Source organism: Phalacrocorax carbo, chromosome 2 (assembly GCF_963921805.1).
Source record: "Phalacrocorax carbo chromosome 2, bPhaCar2.1, whole genome shotgun sequence".
Lineage (NCBI taxonomy): Eukaryota > Metazoa > Chordata > Aves > Suliformes > Phalacrocoracidae > Phalacrocorax > Phalacrocorax carbo.
In genome coordinates this window covers 163,226,007-163,240,020 of record NC_087514.1, presented here as the reverse complement: position 1 = coordinate 163,240,020, position 14,014 = coordinate 163,226,007, and the positions used below count along the sequence as shown (strand labels likewise).

The following is a 14,014-nucleotide window of genomic DNA, read 5'->3' as shown; positions in this document are numbered from 1 at the left end:
GATCAGCTTTGCTTTATTTAAACAACAGATATGCTGGGGTTTCTTAAAAATCTTGTTTGCCCCAAAACTAGATGGAGTAGTGATTATTATGCTCAGATTGTGGATAAATACAACACTGTATTTTTCTTCTCCATTCAAGGAGCTTTTGGTCTCCACCTTGGAATTTCTCGCTTGCTCTTAGACCATTATACTCCACTAAGATCAAGTTCTGTATGGTAGTATGTGTGGGTATGTGGGTATGTATATACAAACATACATGAGTGAGACACCCCTGTAGTTATTTGATTGTTTTCCTGACTTTATTCACAGAAGAACCATAAAAAATAGACTGAGTTGGACATGCCTTTCCCAAATGCTGGAGTGAGGGAGAATTGTCACTGTACTGCTACTGGCCGTGTCCTTACCGCACTGCTCATTCCTGAGCGCTTACCAACAGGAGGTCATTTCTGAAGACCCTGTGAAATCTGCAGTGATAGAAGTTCCCTGCTCACTGAAGGGGCTCTTAAGGACTGTTTAAGCTAAGAGTGAACAGTGATACATTGATAACTAAGACTTTGTGAAGCGGGTTGGAACAGTGTTGTTCCCCAGGTCTTTCCGGCAAGCATTGCTTTTACAATAGCTTTGTACTTCGAAGATTTGCTGTTCATGCTATAGGTAGCTGGCTGTAAGGAATAGGGTTTCCCAGTTCTATTCCTACCAATGCTTTGTTACATGCTCAGACCTCTTACCTACCTTTTTATGATGAGATACAAATTTTTTCAGAAATTAAGACCCCTTTTCCATCACCTTAGAGCCCATGAGAACTGCAAGTATTGGTACTTCTACTGTCTTTGTGTATGTGTGTCTATATTGTGTACGGAGCTGAAATGTTGGCTGGTGTGTAGCATCAGGGTCTGGCACTGAACTGTGAAACAGCAGCCACCACTACAGAGCCGGAGCAGCAGTAGGAGGTATCGCAGTACGCTGTCTAATTGCTGCGTTTGACTCTGGGAATACTGCCATTGCTGTCATCGGCTTTATTGATAGAATATGACTATGATCAGCATGACTGAAGTGGCCCTTAGAGGAAATATTAAAATGAATGTGTTACACTGGCTGGCCTCGAGGGGATGAAGTACATTCTCTGGAAGTTAGCGATCTGAGTGACAGTCTGAGCACTACTGGGTATTTTTTTCTATTCAGGGGGTTCCCTTTTACCTCCTTGCCTGTCCCCTGCCCTGATGGTTAAGCAGAAGCAATCAAGTGCCACAGATGTTGCTAATAATCTACAACAAAAGGAAATCAACATCTTCAGAGTCAAAGAGGCCATAGGCTGAAGCACAGAAATTAATGTTGGATGGTGTGTCAAAAGCTATGTGTATAATGGCTGTGTGTGGCCTGTGTCATCATGAGTCACCTACTGCTTCTTAGTCATTTGCATAAAGGATAAATCTGCTTGTCCAGTTGCACTATATGAGTGCAGGCACACACAGAACACAAGCAACCACAAGTAATAACTACCAAAAGTCACTTTACTTTGCATTTCTGTTCTTGAGAATAAAGTCAGTAAGGAAAGAGAAACTATAAGAAGAGGAAGTATACTGAGTTCTTCAGTGTGTCATTTGTCTAAGGAGATGAAAATTAGCACAATTGTGTTTTTTTAGCTAGGAAAAAAAGAAATAGTGCTAATAGCTCTCATTAGCTGTTGTTGCCTTAGAAAGATCATGTAACTGTTCTTTTCTTCCTGGGTGTTAATTGTTTGTTTCTACAGTGGAGTTCTCCATCATGATTTCCATTTACTCCTTATTTTTCATTACAATTGTTAAGAAAAACTTAACTAAATCCAGTTGCTTTCTGTACACAGTGCTTTAAAGCAAGGGGCAAGAATGCTTCTAGCAGAAAGCACAGTAATCCCAGTTCTCAGTGGAAAACCAGGTGAGAAGGAATATTCTTCAGCATGTTCAGTCACCAAGAGGTTGTAGAAGTCTCTTGGTAAGATCACTGACTGTAGGTTTCCCTCTTCTCTTCCTCCACATACCCTGAAGCTGGGGAACACCTATCTTCCGTTGCTGTCTTTCGTAGGACCAATGTATCTGTCATTGTTTTGGCATCTCTCTGCTGCTTTGATCGCTGCTACAGCGCCACACGTCCCAGTGACTCAGCCTGTCGTTGAGTCCAGTATCTGTTATTTCTTCATCTACCCTGTGATGCTTTTAACAGTAAGTAGGAATGCTATGAAGTAGCTGTTTGCTGCTATGAAAAAGAAAAAGATGATTATTTGAAGTTGCCATTATTTTATCCAGGGTCTTCTGTGCCAAGATATACAGGCACACACAGGAATTTCAGCACATGCCAGATGTGGCTGGCTGTGAATGCAGTGAGCCTCTGTCCAGTGCATATGTGATTACGCCAATGTCCTCAAGAAATGCTAGGCTCACTTGCTATATACCATGGAATTAATCTTTGCATGAACAAGAGCTGCTTCTTCCAGATGCCTGCAGTGAGGCTCTTACTCTCTAATATTACCTCACTCACTAAATCAGATATTTCTCCTTTAAAGCACTGGGAATAGACATGTATTATGTTATTAAAATGGATACATGAAAATACATTCAGTATGATTGGAAACTTGTTTCCATGTGGTTATTAGAACTAATGCTGTAAGGCATTTGGAAGAAAGAAGGAGGACCTTTGCTTTGGGGTATAAATTACTTATGACTACTAGAGTTTGGAACGAGACATTCCCAGAAGTCAGATCTACTTGTGGCTTTTGTTTCTGAGAAGTGGCTGATACTGGAAGATCTTCTGGACTAGAGAAATTCAGAGTTTGATTTTATCCTCCTCTTGTTTAGATACTCACCATATGAGAGTCTGGTGTGACAGCTCATAAACCCAGACGACTGTTTCTCAAAGAACTGCTTTGATGTAGGTGGTGTATAGGATTCCTGCATTTGCACTGAAAGAGAGCTCAGAGTTACATTTCATGGCTCCTCATATTCTAAGTGGAGCGGTTACACGTGGAAATGGAGTGGAAATGGATGGCATTTGTTACATTCGATCTTACTTTGCTGATCATGTTCTGTTCTCTAATAATTCTTTTGGACAAGAAACATGAGACGCACATTTATCCTTCTGAAAAGAAGGTTTTAATGAGCACGGAAGATGTAGTGCAGGAGTCAGAGGCATCGTGGCCTGGTAAGGTAGAATACCTGGTTTGTGATGGTTCACAGCTCTGCCACAGTCCCGCCAGCTCATTTTCAGGAAGTCATGTACACACATCTTGCTTCTGTTTCTGTACCTGTAAAATTAAAATAACAATGAGAAGGGCAGAGGAAGAAGTTAGTGTGGATGGGGGAAGCACCCCTAATACTTGCTTTCTTTTTCAACTAAGACAAACCTTTGAAGGGACCCTTGGGGTCACAGGGGTCTTCTTTCCCTGGTTTTGGCATCAATCTCTCTCACCCATCTTCAAGCTGGTTTGTTTCTGTCAACTTCTCATCTAGAGGGAAGTCAGAAAAAGAACAGTTTTCCTTTCGCATAGATAAATAACTCCTTGATTCAAATACGCCTTTTCTTCTCAGGTGCTTATGTAGGCCCAGTTGGACATTCAAAGCGTCTCATAGTGTTTATTGTGTTTGTGGTCTCCACACCCAAGCTGGAAGGATATGGTGAGGGGAAGGAAGAGTCAGAATTAATAAAACAAGGATTTCTTATGAGTGCCATCCTGAAAGTGGGATTTGATATCCAGCTGAGCACCCGAACTTCCCGCGCAGTGTCTGAGGAGTCAGATGTTTGCTACAGAGGCTCAAAATCAGCATCCATTCTGCACAGAGAGCTTCAGCACTGGCCAAAAGGAGGGGCCAAATACAAGGGCTTTCAGGGATGTAACTTGTATCCGACCACCTGAACCCCACTCGGACCTGGTCTCAGAGGAAGGGGATAAAAGATACCCTGAGACATATTTAGCTTGGGATGTTGAATAATAATAAACAGAGCAGTGGGGAAAGAAGTCTATTCACCCATTTAGACTTCAGGGAAAAAGTGCACAAAAAGAATTGCATGGAAAATGGCAGTGTATACTTGATTCTCCAGTAAGAAAGAGAAGGAAGCATGGGAATTTTCTGTAAACTAGGACAGAAATGGAAACTGAGGTCCTTAACCTTTAGCACAAGTTTCTGTAGTTGACACAAATGTTACCAGTCATTTTGTTTGATTTTATTTGGCCTTGTCACTCTAAGAAGAAACAGTGAAAAAGTACAAACAGACAATAGCATATGAAATTCAGTGATCTGTATGGGTATGGTGTAATCTGGAGTATCTAGGTGAACTGTTCCGTGTTGCTTTCAGCATGAAATTTCCTTCTCTGTAGGAGAAAGCACCTTTTCAAAAGTCTGTCTACCTTTTTCAATGGCTGTTGTCAACAGCACTTTTAGAAACATTCAGTCTGATGCTTTTATTTGACATCTTATTTTCCTGATGGCTCGGTGCTGAACTAGCACTGAATGACCATGGCAAAGGCCCAAGAAGAAATTGGGTAAAGGGCAGCACGAACATCATGAAGAGTTCATTAGAAAGTTGTTTATATGTGTCCTTTGGGGACCTTTCTGAATTTCCTGTTTTATTTTAATTTTCTTGTCTCTAAGACATAGTTCAAAATAAGCATGGAAAAAAACCTATTGCTTGGGGTTAGATTTGCTTTTGATGGGTGGAGGAAAGTAGTTTGTACAGCACAACTGCCTGGCTTTCTGTCCTTGTCATGAAAAGGAGTGTTTGCCAGAAATTGAAGGCCCCTCCTCACCCCCACTATTACTACCCGCAGTTCCCAGAGCATCTCAGCATGACATTGTAATTGGACATGAAGTCCCTCTGCTTCAGTAAAGTAATTAGTGATTTTTACTCACATTCTGGGAGAACTGGCACCTTGGAAGATCAGAAGTGGTTTCATTTCTGCGGAGGATGGATGAGCACATCCTAACCTATGCATGTGCGTTTCTGAAATCTGTTCAGAGACATTCCTGTGTGGCCTCCCCAGCCTGCCTGCCCCAGGGTTGGGAGATGTGGTTGTCGTACTCCTTTTTCAGGTTCTTTGCAGCAGTTTTACCAATAATGTTGCATAGGAAAACTCTAGAAAATCAGTATCTCCAGGAATGTTGCTTCTAGTTTGCAGTGGGATACGTGGGAGGGGAGTAGAGCAATAAGTTTACCATACACATACCGTTCTAGATGGAGCACTAAAGACCTAAGCTTTTCTGCCCATTTCTGAATATATCATTCAACTGCTTTTTAGAAGACTATACTAGCATTAAGCTTTCTCTTGCAATGCTCTTCTCGTACCTTCGCTGTCTTCTGAACCCATATGCTGTAAGAAAACATTATCAATGAGTATCTTTAAATAGTTGTTGTCTCTAGATGTGTTTATGTCCTTTATTTCTCCTCTTGCCTCCTCAGCAGGCTGTTCTAGTCCTCACAGGGGTGGGATAAGTTGATTTGCCTTGTGAATAACCTGTTCTGTAACCTTTTCTTAAATCTGTGAAATTGCTAGGCTGTTTAAGTCCAGCACAGAGTGTTCATCTCTCTTTTATTTTGGTCCGTACCAGGAAATGCCTACAGAGAATGCCTGGGCAATGGGACATGGGCTTCCAAGATAAACTACTCTCAGTGCGAGCCTATTCTGGATGACAAGGTCTGTATTTTTCCCTTCATTCTTCTCAATGACATTTCTCAGCATACATGAATGCAAAGCTAAGCTTAAGGTTAACATACTAATTTTGGACTTCTGAGATGGATTCCATTTCTGCCTCTGCAACAAATCCTTTCTGTGAATTCAGGCAAATCATTTATCTTCTCTCAATATCCCCTACTCACATGGTTTTCAATAAAGGATGCTTTATTACACTCCGTCCCTGATGATGTATGTTTATGCAGATCCTTCCCAGCTTTGTTCAGAGTCTACAGCTGCTACAGTAAATGTTAGTAATAACAACAGGAAGTTCGAAAGCTTCTTTGGTACTGAAAAATAAGCTTTCACCAGCTGATTCCACCCTGTACCTATCAGTTCTGAATTTCATCAACAACTGGCCTTTCCGAATCTCAATGTCATTTTTTCCTTCAGCAAATATGTACAGGGGCAGCAGCAGAAAAATACATAAAAAGCAGACCCAGGTCCCAGCTGTCTTTAAAAGATTGAGCCAGTCTTGCATTATATAAGAAGTTTACAGAATTAAATCAGCATATAGGGTTGCGCTCCTCCAGAAAGGCTGCGAGCAATTATGCAAAGTCCTTTTCTTGTCAAATGTCTCAGCTTTTCTTGGAGGCATCATAGATATTCATCCCCACATAGTTTAAACCTCCAAGCCTTTTGTGCCATGCTCTTTCTCTTCCTCCTGTTCTGAGTGCTATGGTGGGACACAAGCACACACAAGCTTCGTGCTGTGTCTCTGCTAGGAATGACTTTCCCCTCTAAGAACCAGGGTGGACCCCAGCAGCTCAGGCCTGTTTGAGGTTCATTCCGCTCACCCTGTCACTGGAGTTGTGCCGTGCCAGTTGCAGTCATGGAGGAGGAAGGCAAGGTTGCACCTGCTGAGGGCTGCTTGCAGCGCTAATGTGGGTTCAGTACTCCGGGACTCTTTGGACCAGTGCTGTACCCAGACCAGTCATGATGTGCTTTGGCTCTGGCCCAGCACCCGTCCTGTAAGATCCATGTTGCTGCTGAATGTGGGCTTTGACGAGTGAATCAGAAGACAGATAACTACACACCAGCTGCTGAGGAGTGCCTACTCTTACCCATCGGCTAGGTAATTTGGTGGTAGCCCACCCCCCCACATCTCCACATGCTAAAGGCCTCTAGAAAGTAAGCAAAAATGTACCAGTACCTGACTGCCCCCCAGAGGGACTGATACACGTTCGAGGTGGTCTAGCATAGTGGAGAGGCTCCCATGGCAATTTAAGCTGATCGAAGTTGGGACCGCTGAATTTCATTTCAAAATGAAAATGAAAATGAAAAAGAAAAAGAAAAAGAAAAACTAACTTTTTGCTGGGTCATTTTTCAGATGAATCAGTTCCCTAAACCATCTTATTGCATTATTGCAGGAGTGCTGGGACCAGCACAAGCAAGGGGAATGAAAGCATGGCTGGGGCTGAGGAGGACAGCAGACCCTGGTAGCAGGCCATCTCTGCCTGAAATGGACTTGCACCTCTGTGAAACCACCCTCTTAAAAACGAGCAAGATGGGGTGTGTGGAGCAGCCGGGGCTGATCTAGAGAACGGGCAACAGAGATGGGCAAAGACTCTAAATCTTTGATGTGGTTTAGCTGGTGTGGGAAACCTGAGCAGTCTGCTGTACCAGCTCAGGAAAATGCTGCTGTATTTCAGTGACACTCTTTATGTGTTTGTCTGCACGGCTTGAACAGTTACTGTCTCTGCACGAGCAAATACAGAGGAGTTTTATTTGAAGAGGCTGGAGAAGCGTTGTGACTAGAGGACAGGGTTATTTCCTTCATTCTGTTTTTGCTTCTAAAAACTTTGCAGCTATGGTGATAGCTTAAAACTTCTTAAATAGCATGTTTCTTAAACAGATGAAAATGCAGAAGTTCCCCCACCCTTGTTTGCAAAAGCCTAAAAACTCATTTATTAGGTCTTTAAAGCTTTGCGACAAGCTTTGCGAATATTAATATGTATGCATATTTTTGAAATCTCTACATAATGCTCAGTGTTACAGATGAGCGCTTGGGTTGCTTTGCGATCTCAAAAAAAAAAAAAAAAGAAAGAAAAGAAAAAGAAAAATCCCCACAGATTCCCATAATCCTCCATTTTGATTAAAGGTGAGGTGTAAACACACATGTGGGTCTATTGTTATTTATTGACTGATCCTAGCAAATGCTAAGCATCAGCCAGGAGCTACGCCCTGTGTTTCATGTTTATTTTTAATACAGAAAACGCTACTTCCAAGCGTGGCCGCTCACAGCCAGACTGCTAAAGAATTACATGGTTTGACTTCAAATACAGTGATTGATACATGGGGCGCGAACAGAACTTTTCGAGATCAACGCTTTGTCCAGTACTTCATGCTTTATGACAGAGTGTTAGTAATGTAGCAAAGGAAATGTTAGGGTTTTTTCATCTGTGGGTCAGTCTTCGGGGGCATAAGCTCCTGTAACACACATTCACTGCATTATCTTAATACGTCGTTGCTATACTTGTGGTCAAGACTTGTGGCAGTAGCTGATAAAACTGCTCTGGGACTGCTTTGCTCCTAGATTCCCACTTTGGGTGGGATCTAGTCGTCTGCATGTAGTTACGTGGTGAGGTTTAAAATGCTGCAGTGTGCCTCCGTGCATCTGGCAGCTGTGACAGAGGCCTTCTGGCATACCTGTGCCCTTCAGCAGCAGCAACTGGAGTCACCAGCACCAACTAGGAACCACAGAGTCTCCCGAGTGCATCTCATGGGGCACCAGATGCCTGTGTGTGCTTAGCTGTTTCTAGCCCTTGCTTCAAATATTGGTTCAGATGATGGGTGGATACCCAAATGTAGGTGTCCTAACGTCAGACTGAATCCCATCCTCTGAACAATCACTTAGCTCCTTCTCCAGGCACAGGAATCAGGTACAGATGGCTGTTTGGTGGCATAATATGGGACAAATTAAAAGCTTCTACTCAGCCTACAAGCTCCTATATCAAAGGGACCTTTGCTGCCTCTGGCACAAATTCATGCTCTTGTTAGAAGACAAATGAGAGTCTCAGGCAGCAAAAAATATATCTCAGCCTCCAAAGAGAGCTATAAATTAGGAACTTCGGTCTTGTCTATGTGGCCTATGGCAGCTGGATATGAATTTGGTTCTGCTAATGTTTTGAGGTGGCTTCAAGCTGCGTAGCTGAGTTAGCACCATGCTGGGCTTAAGTTAATGTATCCTGCTTAGGGGCGCAGTCACAGCTACCCAGCTTCCAGCTGGCCCCAGAACAGGAAGGCAGCGAACTCAGAGACATCTTGGATGACAAAGATATTTCCCAGTTGCTTCTGAAAGTCTTTGGAGAGAAGCTGTGGTGTCTTTAAACTGTACTGGTGATGAGATCATCCTAGCAACAGGACGAAATCTAAAGTGACTGAACTGGGAACGGAGTGCAGAGCCTCGCAGGAAGACCTGTCAGGAAGTTCTGTTAGAGGGAGAAAGATCCTTGTCTTCTGAAGAGCTAAGAGTGCTGCCATTGGGTGGTTATTAGTTCAAAACATTAGCTGGTTTGGTTTGGACAGGTTAGCAGTCATGGCCGAGCTAAAGCAAGGGAAAAAGTCCTCTAGGCAGAATGATTCCGTCATTAGCCTGAAATCGGGCTGTGGGGAGCCCAGTGTGCCTTAGATTTGTGACACTGGTGCAGGTAAAGACATAAAGCTGTGCTTCCTCAGTTTACCTGGTAGAAGCTGGCTGGAAGATAACTCTGCGCTGTTGGATGTAACATGATAGTCAGGCACAAGGTATGGCATGGAAGAGGACCGCAGTGATGTGACCTGATGTGGTCTGGAGAGCAAGGCTCACAGTGTCCAGACCATCTGCTTTTCTACCTCCTTTCTAATGTAACAACCCTCCACCTAAGCCTGAATAGAATTTAAATCAGCATTTTAGTGGAGTGAAACAACTTCCTGGAAGCAGAGGAATACTGGGTAACCGTAGAAGGTCGTTACCATTTAAAACGTATCAGTCTTCAAGAGGGTGAGACAGAAGAGAGTTATGCAAGTATTTTACATGAGCTGAGCTTTGGCCAGCACGTGACTGATTCTAGGCACGTGTTCTTCAGCCCTGAAGGTGTTGTCTCCAATTCTACCAGAGACACAGATTGCATGTAGGCTGGTGGAAAGTGATCTTGCCGCCCTGACAGCTTAGTTTTTCATAGGCACCGAGGCAGTTCTGTTTTCGACGGTATTTGAATTTGCCTTTAGGAAACCTTGTTAGTGTCAGCAAGAGAAAAAAAAAAAGTCGTGCCGTTTTTTCCTTCAGCCTCTGTGCATCAAAGAGGAGCTTATTATGGTGTTTTTCTAAATTATTTTCTTCTGTTTTGAACCATACCTTCTTAAAACTTAAGTGAAGTTGAAACAGTGGTTAGGAGCCAAAGGAGGGAGCTGAAAGGGCAGATTCATAGAGCAGGATCCTTGGCCTGGGAGAAACATTGTCATCCTCTAGAAGATTTCTAGCACTACATGAGCAATTCTGGATGACGCTCTTAGTCATATGGTTTAGTTTTAGGTAGTCCTGCAAGAAGCAGGGAGTTGGGCTCGAGCCTTATGGGTTCCCTCCAACTTGAGATATTCTGTGATTCTATGAATTAAGTGGGAAAGTGAAAAAGCAAGGGAGTTTGCCAGGGCACTAACTGAACAGTACAACATTGCATTTCAGGTAGGCACATCAGTCCAAGTGTGTTTTCCTCCCCTTTAGGTGTCCCTGTGACTTAAGGGTAAATAAAACTCAGTGTGGAATTCAGATCTTGTGGATTTTTCTTTTTCTCCTCAAGGCTATGCAGAAAATGGGCCTCTGCACGGGGAAGTTTATTTTAGGGGATTTTATAATAGACTTAAAAATACCTTACACGGTTGACTTCCGTCCAGAAACAGCACATTACTCCATGTGCTGAAGATATAGGCAGATTTCATCATGAAAATGATTCCAAGAGGGCATGCTCGCTCTCTGGCAAAGTGCTGGAAGATGCTATCTTCACAGAACAATGGAACAGATTAACTACAGCTGCTGGTTGTAGTTTCATCTGAACATTCATTCACTGACAAATTCCTTTGACTGGAATAAAACATTAAGGGACCGTGTTAGAAAAAATGAAGCAAAGGAAGTGCAACCAAAATTAGAAAGCCAATGCCATTTGTAGGATTTTACTTTTATATTTTTATCACAAGGGAGGAAATTTAGGTGAATAGTTTTCAAAGGTCTCATTCTTTTGAAGGAGGGCATCCCAAAGTGGGGAAAGGTCTACTTAACCTGAAAAGAAACACATGCCAAAATGAATAAATTAATATATTTATTTCAGGGGGGGTTATTCTTTCAGTAGCAAACCTCTGTCAATTTTTAACCAGCTTCAGTATTTATCTGAATAGTGGTTTTCTACTTCTTCCTATATCCATCAGGCAAAGAGAGGAGATGCTTCTCTTTTCTCTGAAGCCAGCAGCAGCCCACCAATAAAGAATGTTCCAGTTACTTCAACGTCAAATTTTGGTCACATCACTAAATTCACTGATTTAGGCGGGAGAACTTTTGTACTTAGTTCTTTGTTTACAGGAGCAAGAACCTAGCAATAATCCCCTCAGCATCCTAGGAAACAAACACTAATACATTAAGTTTCACCACATAACTTGGGTCGCTGCTAAAACCAACAGGATCTCTGGTTCGTTAGGCTCTCCAAATTGAAAGGACACCAGCAGATTCCAGCTCTTTCTGTTTGCATTGGTTCTGGCCTCAGTTTGAAAAATAAGGATCGTAGCTTGCAAGGAATGTACCTCAGAGAAAAATCATGCCTGTATGGAAAGGGGCTATTATTTATTCTTACTGACAACTGATTCATTTTTGTATGTACCCAACCATGTGAGTAGAAAAGTGGTATAATCTGGCTCACTAAGACAATCTAGTTTCCTAATAAAAAATATTTTATAACTTTTGAAACTGAGAAAATGTCTTTTTGGTAGCTTTGTCACCCTAAAATAACAAAGTTTTAAAATAACGTAATAATGAAAATAAGAAATAGTAGAATCATGGAATGGTTTGTGTTGGAAGGGACCTTAAAGATCGTCTAGTTCCAAACCCCCTGCCATGGGCAGGGACACCTTCCACTAGACCAGGTTGCTCAAAGCCCCATCCAACCTGGCCCTGAACACTTCCAGGGATGGGGCATCCACAGCTTCTCTGGCCAACCTGTTCCAGTGCCTCACCACCCCCACAGTGAAGAATTTCTTCCTTATATCGAATCTAAATCTACCTTCTTTCAATTTAAAGCCATTAGCCCTTCTCCTATCACTACATACCCTCATAAAAAGTCCCTCTCCAGCTTTCTTGTAGGCCCCCTTCAGGTACTGGAAGGCTGCTATGAGATCTCCCTAGAGCCCCCTCCTCTCCAGGCTGAACAACCCCAACTCTCAGCCTGTCTTCATAGGAGAGGTGCTCCAGCCCTCAGATCATCTTTGTGGCCTCCCCTGGACTCGCTCCAACAGGGCCACGTCCTTCTTATGTTGGGGGTCCCTGAGCTGGACTCAGCACTCCAGGTGGGGTCTCACCAGAGCAGAGCAGAGGGGGAGAATCACCTCCTTCAGCTTGCTGGCCATGCTTCTTTTGGTGTAGCCCAGGATACGGTTGGCTTTCTGGGCTGCAAGCGCACATTGCTGGGTCATGTTGAGCTTCTCATCAACCAACACCCCCAAGATTTTCTCGGCAGGGCTGCTCTCAGTCCGCCTCCACCCAGCCTGTGTTGGCACTGGGGTTGCTCCGACCCATATGCAGGACCTTGCACCTGGCCTTGTTGAACTTCATGAGGTGTGCATGGGCCCAACTCTCAAGCCTGTCAGGGTCCCTCTGGATGGCATCCTGAAGAAACTGCAGGAAAAAAAGGTGGAAAAAATTAACTTTTTTGCTGAGATTTGTAAGAAACTATGGATGAATCCCAAACTGAAATGAAACTAAGCCTGTACTTCTGTGTCTGGGCAGCATGTTTGTCTTATACATAGGCATCAGCCCTGGGGCTATTATATCATTTTAAAGTCGAGAAAGTAATTACTGTTTCCTAAGCTGATTAACTGTTCCTTAATGTCAGTGCTTAGAGAGTCATGCTGATTTAATCATGTTATCTCTTTACCTCCAGAGGAAGTATGCGCTCCATTACAAGATTGCTCTCATCATAAACTACCTGGGGCACTGTATATCAGTAGGGGCCCTAATAGTTGCCTTTATGCTTTTCTTGTGCTTGAGGTGAGTAATCTGTTTGCATGCTTCTAACTTGGTTGGGTGTGTGACACTTACCGGGTTACTCAAGCCCTCTAATAACACTGTCCAGATTGTGTATGGTCTCGAAAAATGGTCATGGCTTTTACACTCCCAAGCATGTTCATGGTTTCATTGACTGATGTATTGGATGAGCTGTAACGGTGGCTTCTGTGCGCAGGACCTAAAGCCTATTTGTATTCAGGAAGAGCACTGTACATGATTTATTGATGGCAGCAAAAAGTTCAGTGAGCACAGAGTGCTTCATTAAGGGAAGCTGGGATTTGAAAGTGTTGACTTGCAAGTTTTGGGGGGCAAGTTTTTATAAGTCAGTGCATGATAACTTAAGGCGTTTTGCATTCCCTGACAGCTAATGCCCAGGTCTAGACCAAGGGAGATAGAATGAAATCTTTCCATTTTGCTTTGGGTTAATTTCAATTTTTCTTCCATTACAGAACTCAAAAGTTTTCTTCAATAACATGAGAAACATCTTTAGGGGATCTTTATCCCCACCAGTGCTCTTGAAATGATGAATGCAAATCAATGAAACTACATAGAAACATTTCCCTTCCCCGGTTCAGTGGTACAGAAGGGAGTTTGTCAGGTTAAATGGATATGTCAGTGACAGAAAGTCTGTGGAGAAGAGTTAGGGCTACAGGGAAAAGAGGAAGGGCGGGAGGGAAGGAAACTTAGCGGGAAGTAGTAGGTAGATGTGCATCAGTCATCGCAAGTATGGCATGTACACAGCCTGAGTCACAGGAATATATATAAGAGGAGTGGCCGTGCTGGATATTTCTGTATTATTTGTTGGATCACCTGACTGGTATGTCTGTACTATTTGTGCTGTCTTGACTAGGAGCGTTCAGCCTGAATTTAGAACCAACTACACTAAGTCCTATGCAATGATAATCCTTGAGAAAAATCTTATACTAGTAGTAGAGGAGAAAAAGGTGGAGGACCCCCACAGGATTACAAAATGATGATTGACAGTGACCTAACTGAAAGAATTACTGCTTTCCTAGAGTGGAGCATCCCTACGAAGTCTTATGCTAAGTCTTCCTCTTGAGCATTCCTAA

At 43.0% G+C, this 14,014-nt stretch overlaps 1 protein-coding gene across 3 annotated transcripts in view; it reads left to right on the top strand.

The window, feature by feature from the left end:
• Positions 1-14,014, top strand: part of CRHR2 (corticotropin releasing hormone receptor 2) — a 164,126-nt gene that overhangs the window by 90,282 nt on the left and 59,830 nt on the right. For 2 of the 3 annotated variants that reach the window (XM_064445137.1, XM_064445138.1), the window contains 2 exons: positions 5,577-5,662; positions 12,820-12,926. In XM_064445137.1, coding sequence (XP_064301207.1) covers positions 5,577-5,662; positions 12,820-12,926 — 193 coding nt within the window. Of the gene's footprint in view, positions 1-5,576; positions 5,663-12,819; positions 12,927-14,014 lie in introns of those variants that run through there. The other variant, XM_064445139.1, reaches the window with a different exon arrangement.